This window comes from Onychostruthus taczanowskii, unplaced genomic scaffold (genome assembly GCF_017590055.1).
Source record: "Onychostruthus taczanowskii isolate IOZ18803 unplaced genomic scaffold, ASM1759005v1 scaffold195, whole genome shotgun sequence".
Classification (NCBI taxonomy): Eukaryota; Metazoa; Chordata; class Aves; order Passeriformes; family Passeridae; genus Onychostruthus; species Onychostruthus taczanowskii.
Genome location: NW_024499184.1, coordinates 426,843 through 448,093, shown reverse-complemented (window position 1 = coordinate 448,093; position 21,251 = coordinate 426,843). Strand labels below are relative to the sequence as shown.

At 52.9% G+C, this 21,251-nt stretch overlaps 3 protein-coding genes across 7 annotated transcripts; 2 read left to right on the top strand and 1 right to left on the bottom strand.

Moving 5' to 3' along the window:
- The first annotated feature begins 1,417 nt into the window (after positions 1–1,417).
- Positions 1,418–7,177, top strand: GCHFR (GTP cyclohydrolase I feedback regulator). The gene is made up of 3 exons (XM_041402250.1): positions 1,418–1,564; positions 2,627–2,721; positions 6,092–7,177. The coding sequence occupies exons 1-3, from the start codon at positions 1,529–1,531 to the stop codon at positions 6,213–6,215; spliced, it is 255 nt and encodes an 84-aa protein (XP_041258184.1). The 5' UTR covers positions 1,418–1,528; the 3' UTR covers positions 6,216–7,177.
- On the bottom strand, positions 1,852–21,251 carry DNAJC17 (DnaJ heat shock protein family (Hsp40) member C17). 5 transcript variants are annotated; one of them, XM_041402247.1, is made up of 12 exons: positions 21,129–21,251; positions 19,499–19,568; positions 18,578–18,636; positions 17,755–17,842; positions 17,305–17,387; positions 16,817–16,913; positions 16,417–16,466; positions 15,830–15,907; positions 14,755–14,835; positions 13,755–13,883; positions 7,271–7,403; positions 1,852–2,021 (listed from the first exon to the last, which is right to left on the bottom strand). In XM_041402247.1, the coding sequence occupies exons 1-11, from the start codon at positions 21,204–21,206 to the stop codon at positions 7,278–7,280; spliced, it is 939 nt and encodes a 312-aa protein (XP_041258181.1). In that variant the 5' UTR covers positions 21,207–21,251; the 3' UTR covers positions 1,852–2,021; positions 7,271–7,277. The 5 variants fall into 5 exon arrangements, with proteins under 5 accessions (XP_041258181.1, XP_041258179.1, XP_041258180.1 ...); XM_041402245.1 differs by lacking the exon at positions 1,852–2,021 and adding an exon at positions 3,688–6,250; XM_041402246.1 differs by lacking the exon at positions 1,852–2,021 and adding an exon at positions 3,688–6,227.
- CUNH15orf62 (chromosome unknown C15orf62 homolog) lies at positions 9,354–10,461 on the top strand. Its single transcript, XM_041402249.1, has one exon. It carries the CDS (start codon positions 9,946–9,948, stop codon positions 10,459–10,461), a length of 516 nt encoding a protein of 171 aa, XP_041258183.1. The 5' UTR covers positions 9,354–9,945.

Genomic DNA, 21,251 nt, shown 5'->3' with positions numbered 1-21,251 from the left:
AGCTGCTTTGGGATGATGGATGAGATCTGGCTGCCTCCCAGATTTTGGTATCTCCTCAAGAAATTCAATATTAAAATGTTATGTATAGCTCTGCTCTCATTTCCCTCTTTTTTCCTTCCTATCTTTTTTCCCCAGGAAAGAGCCACATAAGAGTCAGACCCAGAGCTGGGCAGGCTGCCAGAACCCTGGCTAGTTTTCCTTTAATTTCTGGAAAGGTCTGGGTTTCATATCCATGTAATTCCCTGCATAACCACAGAGCACACGTGCCCAGCAGAGGTCCAGAGTGGTCATGCATTATGGGAATTCTGTCAAAATCCAGCCCAACTGGGTGAAATGTGCCCTTGGTTCATTGGGCAACAGGTTTGCACTGGGACAGGAGAGCAATGAGCAAACATTCCAGCTGTTCCAGGACTTGGGGAAGAGGCTCTGCTGAGGATGGGAATGATCAAAACAAGCTGATGTTTAACCCTGGGGGGAGGTATCCCACAGGGAACTCCTAATGGACATACTGGGATTTGTGGGACGTGCTTTAGGAAGAGACCATCAGCCTCTGGGGTTTCTTGTGTGTCACCAAACCCAACCAAGGGGTCAGTGACAATGTCAATAATAACAATTAACAACAACAACAATAATAATTATAGCAACAACAACAATTAATAATTAATAACACATCAATAATAACGGATATGCAGCGCCTCTGCCTCCCAGTCTCAGGAAATTGAACTTCTCCAATTACGAAGGAATTTAAATCCCCCATGTTCTCAGACAATAGCAGCCAGTATAAAAAGAGATTTTTCCCAAAAAACGTTGGTAATGCTGAACATTCTGCTTCAGGGGAATGTTTGGTCAGACTGCGGGCTGGGAGTGGGAATGCTCTGCAGGGCCCACCTGCCTGGCTCCTGCTCCACCATCTCCCAGTCCTCACCTCCCTGCTGTTATTTCCTGGTCCTTTATCTCCCTGCTATTAATTTCCGTTCTCTTCGTCTCCCTTATCCTCCATCTCCCTGTCCATCATCTCCCAGTTCACTGCCTCCCCGCTCGTCATCTCCTGTCCTGCATCTCCCTGTATCTCCTCTCCTGCTCCATCCTCTCCCTGCTCATCATCTCCTGTCCTCTGTCTCACAGTCCATTATCTCCTGCTCCATCCTCTCCCATCCTCTGTCTCCCGGTCCATCATCTCCTGCTCCATCCTCTCCCATCCTCTGTCTCACAGTCCATCATCTCCTGCTCCATCCTCTCCCATCCTCTGTCTCCCGGTCCATCATCTCCTGCTCCATCTCCTCCTGCTCCTCACCTTCTGTCCCCTCCTGCTCCATCACCTTCCAGCCCGTCACCTCCTGCCCATCCCGTGTTGGGAGGGCAGTGCCGAGATCCCGAGGGATCCATCGGAGCCCCCCGGGTTCCTCCCGCTCCCGAGCCCTCCGGGAGCCTTTTCCCCCCGCCGCCCGGGGGCGGTGGTGGCGGGGCGGGACCAGGGGCGGCCCCGGGCAGGTCCCCCTGGAGCGGCGGCGGGAGCGGCGGAGCGGAGATGCCGTACCTGCTCATTAGCACCCAAATCCGCCTGGTGAGTCCCGGGGGACCCCCGGGGGTGGGGAATTCCGGGGGGCGGGCAGGAACCGACCGGGGCGAGCCGAGAGACCCGCTCAGCCCGCGGTGCCACCGTCACCGGTGCCTCCGGTGCGATCCCGGCGTGGGCTGGCCCTGCTGCTGCTGGGGGGTCGGGGGTGACGCAGCTTTGGGGGACCCCAGCACGGCCAGGCTGTGCCCAGAGGCCGGTGAGGGGTCCCCGTGCCCCCACCCCGGCTCTGCTGCCCCAAACCCTCCTGTCCCAAACAGCGACTCACTTGGGAAACTTGCGGCGAGATCCCACGAACGCCCTCGCAGCTGGTTTTCCCTCGTCCCCAAAAAGCCATTCCAGGGTGGAAAACGCGGCCAAGGGAGTGGGCACGGCTGGGGCAGACGGGAGCCGGGCAGTGGTTGGGATCAATGTCCAGGAGCACCGGTGGGATTGCTGGCTGTCCCTGTCAAATAAAGCCACAAAGCAAACGTTGCTCCCCGGCACTGGCAGCGCCCACATCCTGCAGGACTCTCTAGGAGCCCACAGCTGTGTGTTTATCTGGGGTTTCCCTTTTCCCGGCATCCAGAAGCCTGGATATCCTGGTGTGCTTTGGGGCAGGAAGCAGGGGCAGTGAAAACAGCAAATGAGCAAAGGGAGGGAGTTGTGATGGACACTGCTGCTGCTGCCACTGGAGATGTCCCAGAGGAAGCAGCCGTGGGTTGGGAATGGGGATTTGTGGGGATGCTGCAGCACCAAAGCATCTGCTGGCAGTGGCATTTGGGGTCGTACAAGTTGATTGAGTGATTATGGATGAGGTACAGGAAGGGACACATGGATTATGGCACTGGAGGGAACAGCCTGGAGCAGCAGGGCTCAGTCTGCCCTCCAGAGACTTTGGAAGCTGTGCTCTTTGCCAGAGGGGAAAAGCAAACATTTCCAGTGTGAAACCTGGCATTGAGCTGAGGCTGGAACCTTCCTGGGTGAGCAGCTGCACCTTCCTGGCAGTGGCTGGGACAGGGGGTGGCTGTGCCACCATGTGTCACTCACCACTCTGTGCCTGTCCCACAGGAGGCTGGGCCCACCATGGTGGGCGACGAGCACTCAGATCCCCACCTGATGAGTATCCTGGGGGCCACAAAGAGGAGCACGCTGGGGAACAACTTGTAAGTCCTCCTCTCCTTATTTTCCCAAGAAATGCAGAACATTTTCACTCCTGGAATTCCCCACAGCACCTTCCAGCTGTACAGTTAATCCCAGGACTCCCCACAGCACCTTCCAGCTGCATATGCTGCCTGATATTTCACTTGGTTCTTTACTTTCCTTTGCTCTGACCCTGTTTTAGCACCTGACCCCCCTTTCCTTCTCTTGGTGCCATTCCTGCCTTGCTCTGCCTGTGCCTTTATTGGCGCTGAGACACCAGAATGCTCACCTGGTTCTGTCCCTCCCATCCCTCCCAGCTGCAGTCTGTTTGTCCATCCCATCCCCCTCTCCAGTGCAGCTCAAGGCTTCACCTGAGCCAGCCCTTCCCAACAGCTCCTAAATCTTTTCCATGGGCAGCTGAGCCCTGAGGTTGGAGCTGCTTCCCATTGTGTCACCCCTGACTCCGACTGGACCACTGGTGTGTTCCCAAGCCGTGGATATTTGACACTTCTCCATGTCCCCACCTCTGACCACACTGAGTTTGACCCCAGCCTTTGGCCAAGCGCCACTCAGAGATGTGACCAGCATCCTCCTCATGGTTTGGCTCACTTTTTTTTTCCTCACTTGATATCACACTTCCTGGTTTTCCCTGGGGTGGGGAAAAAAAAAAACCCAAAACAACAATGGCAAAGCAAAACAAACCCCCAAATGCAAAAGAACTTGACAGAGAGGAGCAGCTCGATTCCTGCTGTGTTCCATGTGCTGTGGTGTGGAGTAGGAGGAGAAGGCATTAAAACAGAAGGTGCATCTCATCCCAAATGTTCCCAAGCTTCCATCCATGGAGCTGGGAAAACCCTCCTACTCAGCACCAGCCTGGCCAACACCAAGGGTTGGATCCTCAGCTGCTGCAGCGTTAAAAATCTCAGTGGGCTGGGAAATGTCAATAGTAAGGAGATAAAATATAAGCATAGAGGGCTGCCCCATCCCACCTGCTTTCCTGGGGGGTTTGCCGGGCTGATCCCTCTCCGTGCTGCTTTTCCCAAGCCCGTGGGTGGGGCAGAGATTGGCAGCAGCGCCAGAGTCGTGCTGCCACCCGCCGTGCGGAGCCCGGAGTTACGAAACGGGATGGGAGACAGAGAAACACAACAGGCTCCAAGAAGGAACTGGATCCTGAGAGATTTGGGCGAGGATCCCTGGGATTCGGGTGGAAAAGGAAGGCAAAGACAGATAAAAGCCTCTGTGGTGCCTGCCCCGGCAGCTGGGGGAGCCTCAGCACTACAAGGAAAAGAAGCACCACATTCTGCCTGTTTTGGGGAAGGGATGTGAGCTTCCTATGGGATCTCCCTGGTGGATTCACCACCTTTCTCCTCTCCCTGTGGCCCGGAGCGTTTTGAGCTCCTCTTGCCCCACCTGCTCCTTGGCATGGTCTGTGTCACAGCTGGGAACTCCGCTGTGGGGTGGGGACACATCCCTGCGGCACATCCCTGCGGCACAGCACGTCCTCCCCGTGTGTGCCTGAGCAGTGGGGAAAGTCCCCTGGCTGGAATGTGGCTGCTGGCACCCCCGGGAGCACAGCCACGTGCCAGCCCAGCCGCCTCCTCCGGAATCCCAGCCAGGGCTGGGAGCTCCGGGATCCGCAGGCCGAGCAGGATTTTCCATCCCCAATTCCTTCATGAGCAGAGCCTGGCTGTGGATGCTGCAAACCCCCTTCCTGCAGCACGTTGGGCCTCAGAAATTTAGCCATGACCTTGTAGGGAGCCTAGGAAAAGAAAACCCCAAGCAGCACAGACCTGCTGGGAAACTGGGATGTAGGTGAAGCTGAAATCCCTGTAATGAGGGAGCTGCACAGACACACAGCCCCTCATTAAGTCCCACAAGGTGTGGGGAGCAGGGATGTGGTCCCTGCCCTCTCACTCGGGGTCAGAGTCCTTGGGGCAGCCAGGTGGGGCAAGGGGTGGGGTCGGTTTACCTGGAAGAAAAGGCTTTGCAGGTATCCCAGCCCCTCCGTCCCGACTGGATGCACATGGAGATGGCAGCAGATCTGATACCCGGAGTGTGCAATCTTCATTTCTCTCAACACACAGCTGGGATAAAGCCCTGGGAGCTCTTGCCTCCTGCTTTTAGCTCAGCTACTCAGTTTTTTAGGTTTCTACAAATCCCTGCCTCTGCTACTTCCTCTGAATAGTGGGAATAATATTTACCAGCTCCCACTGCAAATCTGAAGGGTATGTGGCAACCCTCCTGGAGGAAGAACAGACTTCAAAGACACTTATAATAATGCACATTATCTTTACACCACATCTATAATTACAGCCAAGTACAGTCTGTCTTGAGAAACTGGAAAATCTCTCACATCTCAGGTTATTTTGTGCTTTAAAACACTCCCAGCTCCAGCACGGGTCTGAAATGCAAGCAGGAGAAGCTTTGGAAAGGCTTTTGGATCTTTTTTTATCATTATTAGTAGGAAAAGCAGGAGAAGCTTTGTTCAGGTGCCCAAACAGGATCCCCAGTGATCCTGCAGCCCATCATTATCTGCTCTTATCCAGCACTGTGAGTCAGCTGCAGCTGAGCTGCTCTGAGCCTTATCCCAAAAGTCATGTCAGAGGAGAGGCTGGCACATCCAAAGGTCCCACTGGCCAGCTCAGCTCAGCTGTCCCAGGCCAATTCAGCCCAGTCTGTGCCTGGTCCCTTCACTGGGGAGCAGTGTCACAGCCCTGCAGCTTCTGGGATTGAGGGGTAGGAATGTGGGAATGTGCTCCAAGCCTAGAGCCAGAACAAACCAGCAGGGAATCAGAGCTGGACAAGGATCCCAGTGTCAGCTCCCAGGCACTGCTGGAGTAGAGGAGCCTGGGCTCCACCTTGCCTGGCACCTCATGCAGGATGAAGGCTACTGGCTTTCCAAAGGTTTCCCACCTGGCTGAAAGCAGCACTTTGTTCCAATCCCCAAATTCTAACAGTCCCTCAAACCCACCCATCTCACAGACATACTCTGACATGGGTAGGACACTGGGATTTCATTCCTTAGAAACACCTGAATCATTCCTCTCCTCCTCCATGAATTCTCAGGTATGCTAAAAACGTGCTCACTGTGTTTACCTGTGAGCCCTCTGCTGCAGTGTCAGCCCAGTCACCGAGCAGCATGTGGCTCTGGACACCAGCCCCTGAGCCACATTCCCATTCAACCTGATCCTTCCCTCCTGGACAGGATTCCTGTGGTTTGGCACCTCGGGCTGTGCCTTAGGGATTAACCAAGGCCCTGTGTCACACACGCCTGTGCCAGGTGGGGCTGCTGGCCTTAGAGGGATCAGCAGCAGTGAGGCAGGCTCACTTCCACCAGGGAATTCCCATCTCTTCCTCCCCAGCTCACCTTATTCCCATCTTTCCCGGGTGCAGCTGTGAGTACTACGTGAACGACGCTCCGCGCGTGGTCCTGGACAAGCTGGAGAGCCTCGGCTACCGCGTGGTCAGCATGACCGGCGTGGGCCAGACCCTGGTCTGGTGCCTCCACAGGGAATAGCCAGGGAGAATCCTGCGTTCCACCCGGACAACATCCTGCTGGAGATCATCTTACAGGACTGGCAGCAAACTTTCCCCCCTTAATTCCTTCCTGCCCCAGACTCCAGGCACTCAGGCAGGGGGAGGAATGGCGCAGAGGCAGAGCTGGACCCAGTGGAATTTTGCCATCCCTGTTCTGTTTCCCAAGAGCAGGGGGAGGAAGGTATGCCCAGAATCTAGCAGAGGGGACAGATGGCTCCAGCTCTGCCTTCAGTGGGATGGCAGTCTGGCAAATTCCATCTTTTTACATTTTAATCACGTATTCAGCATGCCCTGGAGGAAGCTCAGTAACAGCCCTGTTTGCCTCCTGCCCAGGGTGCCCTGGAGAGCTCCATGCCTTCTCCTGGGCCAGGGGGTTAGGGAGGGACAGCAAGCATGGACACCATCCCATCTCATCCCTGAAATCCAAGAGGGAACCACTAAGCCTACTTCCAGTGCTTTGAGAATCCCTTCCCTTGGCAGCAAGGCCTGCTTCCATCTCAGCAGCACCACCAAACTTTCAGATCCCAGACTGCCTTCCAAGCCTAACACAGGATTCCCAAAATTACACAGAAAGTGTTCTTGTGTGACTATTCCAGGTGCAGGCTCTAATCCCAGCACTGCTGGAATGTTTGGGACTGTGCATGGATTCTGCTGTGGGGGTAACACCAATAAAACATTGCTCCAAAGAGACCAATGTCCTTCTGTGGGTTGTTTAAAGCTGTTGCCAGATCCCTCTGGATGCATGGCTCCTGAACAAGCTTTCAGGAATTAAAAGCTCCAAGGTTTGGTGTTCTGATGGCACCTCTCACACCTTGTCCCATGGGATGGGGCAGCTGTTCTGGGCACACACACTGACAGGGTAACACCTGCACTCTGTGAACCTCAGGCAGCCATTCCTTCCCCAGACCTGGAAAGGGATAAGGGCCGCAGTCCCTGGGAGTTTCTATTCCCACAATACCTTTAGAAAAAAGGAGGTTTATTGACTTAAATAAAGAAACAGCTCTGAAGGGACGGAGGGGTGGGAAGAATCCATACTCTCATGCTAAGTGTGAGACTTTTCCTCCTCATCTTCCCGCTGGAGCTGCTCGATGAGCTGCTGCCTCTCGGCCGCCTGGCGCATCCTCATCATCACCAGGCTCTCGTAGTCCCGCTCCGACACCACCGACGCCTGGAAGGAGCAGGAAACACAAACAACCTGTCAGGGGCAGCACAGACTCCCAGACTTGCCCAAATCCCCCTCACAACACCAGCATTCTGGGCAGGAAATGGTTTGAGCCCACGGAAACTGGGTGAGGCGGGTGAAAGCTGCCTGGCTACAGGAAATAACCAGGAATTGTTATTAAAATGGTTATTAAAAATAACCAGCAATGAGTGTGGTTGGTGAGGAAAGCAGGACAGACACAGAGCCAGCATTCCATGAGGCTGGACGGGGCATTATTTTGGATGACAAGATCACCCTGCACCTACAGCGTTGGTGCCTGAAGTCCAGCATACACTGCATACACTTCACCTGTTACAAAGGCTAATGCCATAAAAAAATCAAACCTTTGTGGATGAGTCATGGAAGTGACTAACTTCCAACTGTCTGACCGTGCTGAGGCCTTGGCACAGGTTGCCCAGAGAAGCTGTGGCTGCCCCTGGATCCCTGGAAGTGTTCCAAGCCAGGTTGGACAGGACTTGGAACAACCTAGGATAGTGGAAGGTGTCCCTGCCCTGGGATAAACTTTAAGGTCCCTTCCCACCCAATCCATTCCATGATTCTAACAGCTGCAATCAATGACCTTGAAGGTCTTTTCCACCACAAACAACTCCCTGATTCTAAACAGCTGCAGAAAGAAAACCACCAGGGATGTTCCCAAACCTGACACAGGACTGGAACAGTTTTCCAAAGCTCCCAGAGCCTCCCTGCTGCGTGTGGCAGCAACTGTCACGTCAAGGCAGTTGATTGCAGACTCTGCCTAATGAACGTGGGCAGCAGATGACAGCTGCTCCGGTGCTTTGGCGCTGCTTCCAAAGCCATTCCACACTAGTAGGTGGCCGTGCTATTTTGGATGTATGAAAGCACTGCAAGGCTTGGAAACATCCAGCTCATTCCTTGACAGTTCAGGTGGAAATAAGAGTTTCTTGACAGAAGGTGAATGGAAAAAAAAACCCCTTGGTATTCCTTTTTCTAGGAAGTGGGTTAAGTGGTGATCACAGAGAATCAGGGAATCCCAGAATGGTTTGGGTGGGAAGGGATCTCAAACATCATTTGGTTCCAACCTCGTGCTATGGGCAGGGACACTTTCCACCAGCCCAGGCTGCTCCAACCTGGTTTTGGACAATTCCAGGGATGGGGAAGCCACAGCTTCTCCAGATGTTGAAGGATTTCTTAGGAAGCAGAAGGGATACAAAGACAATAGAACGCCTAAATAAGTCTCTGCACGGAAACATGGGCGAGTGCAATTCCTTATCCTGTGCCAGCAAAGTGGTTCCTCCGGCTGCAAGGACACAATGAAAGCCCACAACAGATAAGGAACATCAAGAGGGAAATTAAGAGTCTAATTGGTGTCTTAGGAGACACCTGAGCAAAATGACCTTTGGGTACTGGCAGCAGCAGTGTCTGAGAAAGCACCGATGCTATCAGCCCTCAGCCGGGATCCTTCCAAGTCCCATCCACCAGCCCCAGGAATTTGCTGGGCTGGATGGAAGAGCCTGCCTGAGACTCATGCAGATGAATCACCCACACAAACCTGAAGCCCCACCTCACACTGGGATTGAAATTTAAAACAGCCAGGAGATGATTTGCAGCCTGGTTTGGGAGCTCTGCTGACACGAGGAGCCCTCGGAGTGGCAGGAGGAAGAGCAGCCTGATCCAGGTGGGCTCCCAGCACGTGCTCCCGGGTGCCTGAGCGTGGGCTGAGGCTCCACCACTGCACACACCTACTTCCTGCAATCCTGGCAATTACCAATGGAGTGAAACCCAGTTTCTGACGTGGCTGACTCAGCAAGGGCTTGGCTCAAAACAAACACATCCACACATCCACGCAGGGAGCCGCAGCCCGGGAAGCAGCGACGGGTGGCACATGAAGGGACGGCAGCGGCAGCACTGTGGAGTTTTGGCATTTTGGGTCCAACCTGGCTGAATTCCTGCACTTGCTTCTTCATCCTGCTCTCCGAGTGCTCCAGCAGCTTCTCCTTGTAAGTCTCTCCTGCACTCCGTTCTCCCAGCGTTGTCTCCTGCACTGTCGCTTTCTACATCCCCCTTCTCCCGTACTCCCCGGGTTCCTTCCTTCGGTGGGACTGAGTCACCGTCTCGTTCCCAGCCACCCACGGCGCTTTTCCGGCGGTGCCCCTCCGCAGAAGGTGCCTGGTTACCATGGCACCCGAGTGCCCTTCTGTTCTAGATGCCAGATTAGATCTGTTCTCATGGTGACTGTGCCTCTGCTGTTCCCCACCAGCCCGGAGCCGCAGCACACGTTTAACGAGCTCGCTCGCACACCGCCGCTCCTCTCCACTCCAGGGGGAGACTCCTTCAGATCCAAGACAAGCCAAGTGCTCCTTGCCGCGGCGTGGAGTTTGCATTTCCTGCACTACCAGCCTCTCTGTGTTCGTTGCAGCTCCGGGAACGGGGCAGGAAGAGGTTGATCCTGTTGCGTGGCTCTCTGCTGATCCCTCGGCTCCCGCCTGTGAGGAGCCAGCATTCCTGCTCCTCGCTGCCTTTCCTCACCATGGATACTTGGCGCAGGGGGTCCATCAAGTCCACCACCTTCTTCCGACGCTTCTCCCTCAGGAGGCACAAAAAGCTGGGCAACCAAGTCATCATCCTGAACCAGAACAGCCACACTCTGGACAAGGACGGCCAGAAGAGGGAATGCTTGAGGGATCTGAAGGACAAGTCTGAGTACCTGTCCTGTCAGAGCGAGCAGAACCTGGCCAAGGCACAAGCCCCTCCCAAGCCTCCCCGGCTGTACCTGGACAGCTCCAGCTGCCCCAACATCATCGATCACACAGATTCCCACTCCGACCTCTCCTTTTCTGATGCTGCTCCGTACCACAAAGCCACTCCGACGCATAAGGACCAGGCTACGGACCTCGGCACCTCAGAGGCAGGTCTCCCAAACAGCACCACTCTTCCCGACCTGGCTGACCCCTTCCTGTCCTTCAAAGTGGATCTGGGGCTATCGCTCCTCGAGGATGTGCTGCAGACCCTCAGGAAACAGAACCCGAGGGATTACGCCATTTGAAGGTATTCATTGTCCACCACATCCCAGTTACTCACTGCTGCTGCCAGTTCCTCCGATTCCAGCAGGAGGAAGGATACTGGAGCATGCCTGTTGCGCGTGGTCTGTTTCGTTGTCCTCGCCTTGCCCACCACAGGCCATCCCTGTCCTTGCCAAGGAATCCTCTGGAGCAGAGCTCACGGCTCTGTGCTCAGGTGAGAGCACCGTCTGCTGTCTCGTGGGCAACTTTCTGCTCTCCACCCCGGGAATTTCCCACTCCGGACTGCGCGTCCCATCCTCAGGGAAGACTGGCATTTTTTCGGAAAGACTTATTTTGGGGATGTGACACTGTGGGGCAGGGACACACAGGGATTTGTCATGGACTGCTTGTGGAACGGCAGGCAGCCTGCAAGGAGGCAGCAGCACTGCACCCCGAAGCCAAAGCTTTGAGGGCTGAGAGACGGGAACTGGGGCTTCTCCTCCCACCGTGTTTGGATGTGAAAGCTCAAAGCTGTTCCGCCGTTTTTTCTCTTCCTCCTTGTGGGTTTCTTTTCCCTTAACTCCAGTGCAGGTGGCACTCCCAGCCTGGAAAGAGGTAAGCATCCAAGTAGGCTCCTGATACAGCACCAGCAGTGGATTTATCCTCCTGGCAGGAGAAGAGATGTCTCTGACACTGCTGCCTCACGCATGCACTGAGCTCCCAGCTGTACAGACATAGAAGAATAAATGTATCTGTGACTGGAAGTGTCTGGTTGCCTCATTTCATTGGGAACAAGCCACAGAAATCCCAGGCACCAGGAGCACAGGGTATCTGGAGGGGCCCAGGTCCATCCTCCCTGGCACTGCAGAGTTTTATGATGGGGGAGGGACACTTGTGTGGCTCTGAGGGAAGGACAGAGCTGCTGGGACTTGATTTTCCTCTGAGGAGAGCTCACACAGCTTGGGGCAAGACAGGAACAGCTGCCCAGCCTGAGCTGGATAGTGGGAAAGGCTCTGCCAGGCTGAGAAAGTGGGAAAGGCTCTGCCAGGACAAACTGCTAAAAGAAACTACCACCTGAGCTGGATAGTGGGAAAGGCTCTGCCAGGCTGAGAACGTTTTGGGCAGCACCAGGACAAATTGCTAAAACAAACTACCAGTTATTACCTTTTTGACTATTAGGGCTCTTTTAAAAAACAACAATAATAAAACCTCCATGCCCCCAGATCACCAGGAGCTTTGGAAGTGGCCACAGCAAAGTGCAGGGACACTCCAGGGAAGGCACAGCTGCCTCTTACCCTGCGAGATTCACCTCCCAAAGTTAAATAATAGGAACTAAACCCTCTGAAGGAGCTTAGAACAGGCACAAGAACTCCAGGCAGGAGGCTTTTCTCAGGGCTGAATGGATGAGGAGCCCTGACAGGGAGATTCCACTGCAGGAGCAGGGAAAGTCTTTCCAAAACTGAGCATTGCATGCTGTTGGAATGGCAAAACAAGCTCTCTGCAGCCACTGTGTGCTCTGAACCATCACACAGCCACTGCTCTCAATGGCCTGGAGGAATACTGTCCAAGCCACAGCTTTTGAATTCCAAGGGGAACTGGAGCCTGCTTGGCTGCAGCAGCTCTCCAGGAACTGCTGGTCAAACGTGCACCTGTTGCTGTAGGAGACAAGGCTGTGGAAGATGAGCAGCTTCCACCTGGGAACTGCTCCCAAACCCCCTGGCTGGGGTCTGGCTGTCCTTTACCTGTGGATTTTGGCACTCAGGTCCTAGCTGGCTCTCCCAGGCAGGGAGTACTGGCTGCTTGTCCCAGACAGGGAGCAGAGGATGAGTAGTGAGCGTGTTGCCATGAGAACGCTGCAGGCTTGGGCTGTTTCCTGAAGCAGAGCAGCAGAGGAGCTGCTTTTGCACAGAGTGGGAACAAAACGGGGGCGGATTCAGACAAAAACAGAGGGGGGAAGCGAATAGGAAGCAAGGGCAGCTTAAATCAGAATGAGGTAAGTGCAGCCTGGAAGCAAGAACGTGGAGCCTGGTGGCTGGGAAGCCAGGCTGGGTGTGAAGGGAAGAGGCAGAGGGAACAGGGATCTGGGAGCTCACCCTGTACACTCTTGAACTGGAGAGCGTGAGCTAAGTCAGCTGGAAGCAGATCAGCCAAGAGGAACTGTGAACACATTGCAGGTTTTAGAAGCATCCTAGTGGATGCAGCAGGAGGATTTGGGGAGGGTCTGGAGTGGGAACAAGGGAAAACAGGAAAGAGAGCAGCTTGGAGATGCCAGGCTGCAGTTCAATCCCAGACAGTGCAGCTCCTTACAGCTAAAAGCAGCAGAAAGGACAGCAAAGCATCAGCTGTGCAGCTCCTGGGCAGGATGCAGGACCCTGGCAGCAGCTCCTCAGCATTCCCAGAGCCAGGTGGGATTGAGGAGGCTGTGCTGGGCACAGGTGAGTCACCAGCACCATGTGCTGCTTTCCTGCTCTCCCTGCTGCCCCACCACACTAATCCTGCACCGCAGGCAGACGCTGCACTTCCACACTAACAAGCTCATGGCATGGAAACAGGCCAAGACAAACTCAGGGATCTGAACCCACAGAGGCTGGAATCCACTACCAAGCTCCAACTGCACCAGCAACCCCTTTGGTAGGAATGAGCCACTTCTCACTCTCTGCCAGTGAGAAATTCTCAAATAACATGGTTTGTTATTTGAGAATTTCTCACCAGTTCCCTTCCTAACACTCCTGTGGTTCACCACTCCTGTGGTGAATCACCTGTGCCTGCAGGACTCTCCCTGGTCCTATATGGACAGGATAACAATCAGGGGTTTTGATGTATAATTACAAGCAATATAAATAAAATACTTAATAAAACATCAAGAATGCACTGAACAATCTCACAAGCTTAAAATATTTAGGGAGTGAACACACAAAAGGATATTTAACTTGATATTGCTGTCCCCTCCCTCCTGCAGACCTCTAAGAATAGAGGTTTGCTTCCAGCACTGAAACTTCCTCCTCCTGGGAATGCAGTGAGCAACCATGGCTCTCTAAGGAACCTTTCAGCAGCTGTCACTCAGAGGATTCCAACAGTCAAGAACATATTAAAAAATCCCATCAGAATGGCACTGGAGGCTTTGGGCTGTGCAGGGAACATCCTTGTTCTTCACTTGAGAGAAAGGGAATGTGTGAAGACCCAAACAGCTCCCAGTGTGCTGCTGCCCAGGCAGGAGGTCCTTTAGAAGGCCACTGATCCAGCACAGAAAGGAAAAGCAAGGCCTGGCCCAAAAAGCTTCTTCCTGACAGCACTCTGAGATTTAGGTTGTTACAGCACCAGATTTCCATCTCCTTACCTGTGAGCTCCTGGGCTGGCTGGTGCTGTCAGGGAGGACGGTGCTGGGGCGGCTCTGGGGCTGGCCCTCCAGCCAGGAAATCTTCAGGGGGTTATTTAGCAGGCCAACCTCATTCTTCACAGCCATCTCCTGGCAGGGAAAACACCCTTCCATCATCACCTGAATTTCAGACCCTGCTCCCTCACGAGTCCCTAAGAATCATGCTCCCATCTCAGAATGGCCTCAAGGCCAAGTAAGGCACAAACAAGACCTATCCCTGGAAGTGTCCCAGGACAGGCTGGATGGGGCTTGGAGCAAGCTGGGCTAGTGGATGGTGTCCCTGCCCATGGCTGGGGGCTTGAAATGGATGGTCTTTTAAGGCCCCTTCAAATCCAAACTATTCTATTATTCCACTCTGTAAGATTTTAAGGATCTTTCAAACCCAAACCATTCCATGACTCTCAGATTTCACAGCTGCCCTACATGAGAAGCACCTCTATGGTCCATACCCCTGCCAGCACTTTTGATATACAGGTCACACACAGTTCTGGGGGTTTTTATCATTTGGATATGAGTGAAAGAAAAGCTAACAAGGAAAGTCTCATACAGCCCAAGCTGATGGAACTATAAAACTCAGGGTAACTGATGACTTCTGCTCCCACAGCCACCTGAGTTATTATAACTCACAGTGAGTCAAGACATTTTAGGTTGTTTTTCACTGCAAATGCCTGGTATCACCTCCAAAACACATAAGCCCAACTCCAAGGCATTTCACCTCCAGAGAGAGCTGAGTAAGTGCTCAGTGCCTGATTTCTAAGGCAGTGCCTCTTCCCTCAGCCTGTTCCACGCACAACCTGTTTATGTGCCTGATCTCTGGGTTTGTGCCTCCAGCTGTGCCACACCCTTTGTGCCTTTTGACTCTCATTACCCTTCTCCACTGCCTTAATGACAGGGCAGTGTCCTGGCTGTCACCTGTGCTGTGCCACCCCCAGCACACCCAGCAGGGGCTCTGCACACTCACAGCTGCCTTCACCGTGGCAAATTCCACCACTGCACTCCCAGTCTTCCTGCTGGAGATCAACAAATTGAGCACATCACCATACTGTGGGAAGAAAGAAAGGAAGGAAAGTTAATTACAGAGCCAGGAGAGATGTCAAGTTCAGTTATCAAATGAACACAAAGAGAAAACGTGTGTTTTCACAGACGTGAGGCTTGAGCTGTCACCACTTCTGTCCTGCTTCCACTGATCCCACCATTTCTGTCCCTCCAGGAAATAATCTGGGAAGGCATGGAGCTGCACACTTGGCTCCTCTATGCAAGAGGGCTGCTGAGCTCAGAGTCAGAGCTCAGAGGGAAAAGAAAGATGCCAGGGTGGGATTGATCAGATCAAAGGCTTGTCTGTGCCTGTCTCTGCACTTCCCACAGCAGGGATGTGGAGTGCTTGAAGTGAAGGATGGCTGCACCACAAGCACAGAGCCAGACATAGTGGGCAGGAAGCATCCAGTGGGAAGAGTCTGCAGTTGCTGTTTCAGCCAGAGCTGTTAGCTGGGAAACAGCTCCCAGCTCAGGGATCAAAGGATCCAACTTGGTTCAAAGGTTGGATTTGATGATTTAAGAGATCTTTTCCAACCTTAATGACTCCACGATCATGCTGATGAGCTCTGAAAACTGCATAAGAAAGCTGAACAAGGAAGGAAATGAGCCACTCCAGTTTATAGCTTACAAAGGCATGGAGTGACAGGACACAGGGAATAACTTCAAACCAGCTGTTCAGATGAGATTACCTGTTCAGATTAGATTATTAGGATAAAATCCTTCCCTGTGCAGGTGCTGAGGCCCTGGCACAGGTTGCCCAGAGGAGCTGAGGCTGCCCCATCCCTGGAAGTGTCCAAGGCCAGACTGGACAGGCCTTGGAGCAACTTGGTCTAGTGGAAGGTGTCTCTGCCTGTGGCAAGGGGTGGAACTGAATTATTTTTAAGGTCCCTTCCTACCCAAACCATTCCATGATTCTGTGATATGCAGCTTCCCAGCTATTCTTACAGCACTTGGATCAGGGGAAGACCCAGTAATACAAAGGGAAGAGTGTCAGACAGGACCTTCTGTAGGATCTTCAGCAGCACATCTTTGGAGTATCCCCCTCCAGTCTCATCTTCCTTCCTGCATTTCCACCTGAGCTGGAAACAAACGGCAGGAGTTAATTTTTCCCGTTTGGATGTGCTGCCTGCTCAAGCAGCTCCCACCCCCCTGAACATTCACCACGTTTGCTATTTCCAGCCACACTCCCAGGCCTGCCAAGACAGTGATCTCAGCATGGGAGTGAGCACAGGGAACAAACTGTTTGGGGAACAGGGAGAAACGCTGCTCGCTGGAATAAAAAAAGATCGCACTTGAAAGGATGCTAATGGCTCTGTCAGGGTAATTAGCAGCTGTTTCCCTGTGCTTAAAGCACAGACAACTCAATCCCAGGCTCAGAAATCTGGAGCAGACAAAGAAAAGGGGAGTGAGGAAGGAATTCTAACAGCAAGGACAGGAGCTGTTCACCTGATGATGCACATTCCATGAAGGAATTTCATCTCCAGTACAAAAAAGGATGTGCCAGCTTAGCAGGGTTGAAATGTCCCTTCTGTTTTCCACCATGTTCTATCAGTTTTCACCAAAACACAGCTTTTTAAGGATGTCTTACCTTGAGCTTAGGAGTTATTTTGCCTTCTGCTCCATTTCTTTCCTGCCTGCCTAAAAAAAAAAATCAAAGGAAAGGACACGGGTGAAAATTCCTCAGCATTTTGCACAATTTTTTTCCCTGAGAACATACACATGATGAAACACTTTGGGATTTCCAGTGGACCATTGCAGTCCCAAAAATCTCGTGCAACAGGAACTGCAGCACAGACTGAACACTCCATGGCAGCACTTTTCCTTTTAGGAAGCACAGACTTGCCACGATCAAGGCTACAAACAGGTCAGCAAAAACACAAGCAGCAGACATGTTCTGAGGCATTTTTCCCTGCAAGAAGGTTGGAAAAACTCAGGGTGGACAGCTGCCAAAGAGCCCGAGGCCAGCTGCAGGTGCTCCCCGTGCTCACCTCGGCTGTGCTGCTCCCTTTCCAGGCGGATCTGCTCCCTGACCAGCCTCTGCTGCTCCTCCAGCTGCCGGGAGCCCTCCTCACGCAGGCGGATTATCTACGGCACAGGGAACACAGCACGGGCACCTGAGGCACACAGCCAGGGCTGGAATGTCACCTGGAGGCTTCCAAGGACAGCCTGGGCATCACACCCATCTCCTGGGACACCCCTCCTGCCAGTTGCCCTGGGACAGCTCCAAAAGGAGCAGCCTGGTCTGGTGGAGGGGTCCCTGAGCATGGCAGGGGCTGGAACTGGATGGGCTTTAAGGCTCCTTCCCACTCAAACCATTCCAGGATTCTCTGATTCACAGAGCCTTTTAATCCCAAAGGTTGAAGGACTGCTCTCCAGAGATTTTTCTGCACCTCATCCCATGGATTTCATCAGGAATGGAAATAATTCCAGCAATTCTTCTCAAAAATAGCAGAGGGAACTAAGAATTTATCCTTACTTCTTCTTCTAATGATCTCGTTATCCTGATTTCCTCCTCTTCATTCTCCTGGGACTGGGCTTCCCGTTCTCTGGCTTCAAGATCTGCAGAGAAAGAAGCAAAATTAAAACAATCCAAAGAGAACTTGAGTTTTCCCTGCTGCCCAGAGGAAGATGGATAGATCACAAACTCGGCTGCAGCTACACCCATGTCCTGACAGCTCTGCTGCCTCTCCTCTGGTCCCACACACCAAAGGAACCTTAACAATTCTCAATCCCCTAATTCCCACTGCAGGACCTAATTCCCTCCTTCCCAGAGCAGGACCACCCCAACTATGGCTGTGGGAGAAGATTCCAGGTCTACTGGACTGTAACAGGGATGAAGAAACCAGAGTCATACCCCATGGAAGGAGAAATGCAAACAGCCAGCTAGGGGAGACCTCAGGAGAACATGAGGGTTTGATTTTCTCACCAAGCTTTACTTTCTTCCTCTTCTCATCGAGTTTCTGTGTCCTTGCTGCAGCCTCCTTCTTCGCCCTCCTCACCCTGTCATAGGCTGCCTGCCAAGGAACCAGCACAACAGTGGGAAACTACAGAAACCAGGAGAGAAACTGGAAAACAGGGAACACAACGACATCAGGGACTGAAACCCTGTCAGCAGGGCTGGAGCATCTGCTGCTTCTTGGATGACAAGCTTTGCCAGTACCTGAGAAGAGGAGCTCGTGTTTTTAGCTTCTGTCACCTGGAATCAACGGTTTTCCCTCTCCTGAGATAATCTGGAGAGAGTTCCTCGCTCATTTTTTGGTTTTATTCTTTCCAGGGACATTTCCAGGTTCTTTTAGGCCTTGGGCAGTGGGTTCTCAGCCACTTCCCCACAGCCTCAGAAGGATCCAAGCCCTCCTGTGTCCCTCAGACAGCAAAGCCTGGAGCCTCAGGAATTGCATCCAAGTATTACTCATTTGTCAGCCCCTGACTCAACAGGAATGGCAGATGTTGCCATGGGAATTTGGTGTTCCTGAACCAGGGATGGTGTTGTTAAATGGGATATGCCCCAGTCCAGCACGTTATTAAAGGCAGAATCTCAGGGCAGAGCTGCTCCCAGCAGCAAATCCCAAACACCACATTCCTCCAAGCTGTTACCTGGCACCTGAGATCTGATCTCATGGAGAACCAGGGGGAATAACAGCTGAGATTTGTATTCATGGAGCCTCTGTTGCAGCAGAGAGCAGGACAGGCAGGATTAGAGTTCCCAGCACCACCCCAAAATCCCACCCTTGCCCAGGGAACATCCTTACCCTGGCTGCTGCATCTGTGAGCACGGCCAAGGCCTGGGACAGCTGGTGGAAAATTTCCGCTGGGAACGAGAAGAAATAAGGGCAAGATGAGGGAAGCCAGGTGAGGGACCTGGGGAAGAACCAGGAAAGACAATTCCTGCAGGAAGGTCTCTCCAAGGAACAAAAATCACCTCTCCAAGAGATTTGTAAGCCAACCTCTAGCCAGGGCCACCTCAACTCAAAGGTGTTACCCAAACTTGAGAGTAAATAAAGAAAGAAAAAACTGGGATTGTTTCATTTTAAGAGAAAACTTGGAATACACAAACTTAATTTTTCTTATTGATTCTTTTCACTTTGGGTGGCAACATCTCCTTCATGCCACATTTAGCTGGAGCTTCACAATTTCCTTCTCCCTCTTTGTCCTTTTCCTTCAACAAGAAGGAAATGTTGTATTGCTTATCCTTTAAAAAAGTCTTTCCTCTTGTCCCATTACAAGCATTGGCAAATTGTATTTATTTTTTATAAAGGTGAATTATCGGTCTTGACACACAAAGCAACTGCTAATTCTACAACCTCCATCCACAGCAACCCCTCGCTGCAGGCAGCTCAAATTCCCCCTTGCCCTGCCGCAGATAAAAGGATTTATGGACTGCTGGTGAAGTTTGAACTGTGAGAGATACAGATCAAAGCAGTGTCCAAACAGGCAAAGGCTGGGAAGGTTTGGAGAGGTGCAGCTGTAACTCCAGCACTGCCTTACTAAAACCTGTTTCTAAACCCAGCAGGGATCGTTCAGCCTTAAAAAAATCAGAGTTAACACCAACAGGAGCAACTCCCAGCCCAGGGACACACACCCAGCCATTCCCTCAGCACTCAGGGAAGCAGAGCCACTTCCAGGAGGCTGGAGAAGGGAAAACTCATGCAGGAAGAGCTGCCCCACCTCACCTGCCCGGGGGTTGTCGGGGTTCTTGTCCGGGTGGCAGGTGAGAGCCTTCTGCCGGAACGCTGTCTTCACCTGCAGGGGCCACACTGGGGGTTACTGGGGAGAACTGCTTGGTCTCTGCCAAAAAAAGCACCCTGGAAACCCAAAATAATCCCTCTGTTCAAGGGCAATCCGCTGGGCCCGGGACATGAATGTGTCTGGGAGGAGCTGGAGCTTTCAAAAGCTGTTTTGGCTTCCAGGTGTCTTGCGTTGCAGCAGTTAAACCTCAGGTTAAAAAAAATGGGAGAGGGGAAAAGGAGAGAAGGACAAAAGAAAAAAAAAGGAGAAAAGAAAAAAGGGGAGAAGGAAAAGGGGGAGAAAAAAAAAGGAGAGAAGAAAAAAATATGGAGAAGAGGAAAAAAAACGGAGAGAGGGGGGAAAGGGGGAGAGGAAAAAAATATGGAGGAAAGAAACCAAAAAGGGGAAAGGAAAGGAAAACGAGAGGGAGAAAAAAAGGGGGAGATGATAAAAAATGGGGGAAGGGAAAAAAAACAGAAAGAGAACCAAAAATAGGGAAAGGGAACCAAAAAGGGGAAAGGAAAGAAAGAGGGAAAGGAAAAGAAATGGGGAAAGGAAGAGAAGTGGAAAAGAAAAATAGAAGAGGTAAAGAGAACGAAAAATGGGGAAATGGAGGGGAAAAAAAGTGGAAAACAAAAAGGGGGGGACAAGGAAAACAAAAGGGGGGGAGAAGGAAAAAAGGAAGCCACTGTATCCCACTCCCAACCAATTCCCTGCTATAACAAGTGGAAAAAGTTGTGTCCCGGCCCCACCTGGTGGACAAAGCTCCCGGGATTGGGAATGTGCAGGAAAAGCCCTGCGGATGACCCCACCTCCCGCATAAGAGTCCAGCTGAAGGAGAGGGATCTCCTCGCCGGGCTCCATCCTCCAACCTCCCATTTCAGGCAAGAATTGCCCGCACTGTCCCGCCTAACCCCGCTCCCTGGCAGCGGGCAGCCATTCCCTTGTTATCCCGTTATTCCAGGCCCTCGGCCCGAGCCCCTCTGCAGCTTCCCTCCTGTGTTTAGCACTGACTAACCAAGGAAACTCGATTCAAAACCGCCAACGACTCATCCCAAGCCCACAGGGCAGCCATTCCCTTGTTATCCCGTTATTCCAGGCCCTCGGCCCGAGCCCCTCTGCAGCTTCCCTCCTGTGTTTAGCACTGACTAACCAACGAAACTCGATTCAAAACCAAGCCCACGAAATTAACTACGTGACTTTTGGGCGCTCGGACAAACGCCTGACAGCAGGATTTTTGGATCAACACGGGAATTTCCCTTCTGAAGCACATAAACAAAGCGAGAACATGTCCCGGACCGACCCCGCAGTTCTCCCCTCCTCCACAGGCGGGTTCCGCCCCGCAGGATTGAGGGGTGAACTGGGGGAACGAGGCCAATTCCAGTAAAACCGGGATATGACAACGCAATGTCAGTAAAAACGGGATTTTTTCCGTCCGACAGCCCCGGTCCCGCAGCAGCGCTTGGAGCAGCCCCTCAGCTCAGCGCCGCGCCGGGAACGCGCCGCTCCCAGGGAGACCGGGAAAGGGATGGAGGGGAGAGAAGGAGCCCGTCCCGAGCCGCCCGCGCCCCTCACCTCCTTCTCGGACGCTTTCTCGCCGATCCCCAGCAGCCCGTAGAGGTCCCTCTCCAGCAGCTCCTTATCCACCGCCATCTTCGCGCTTCCCGGTTCCGCTCCTGGCGCGGCGGTGGCTGGGAA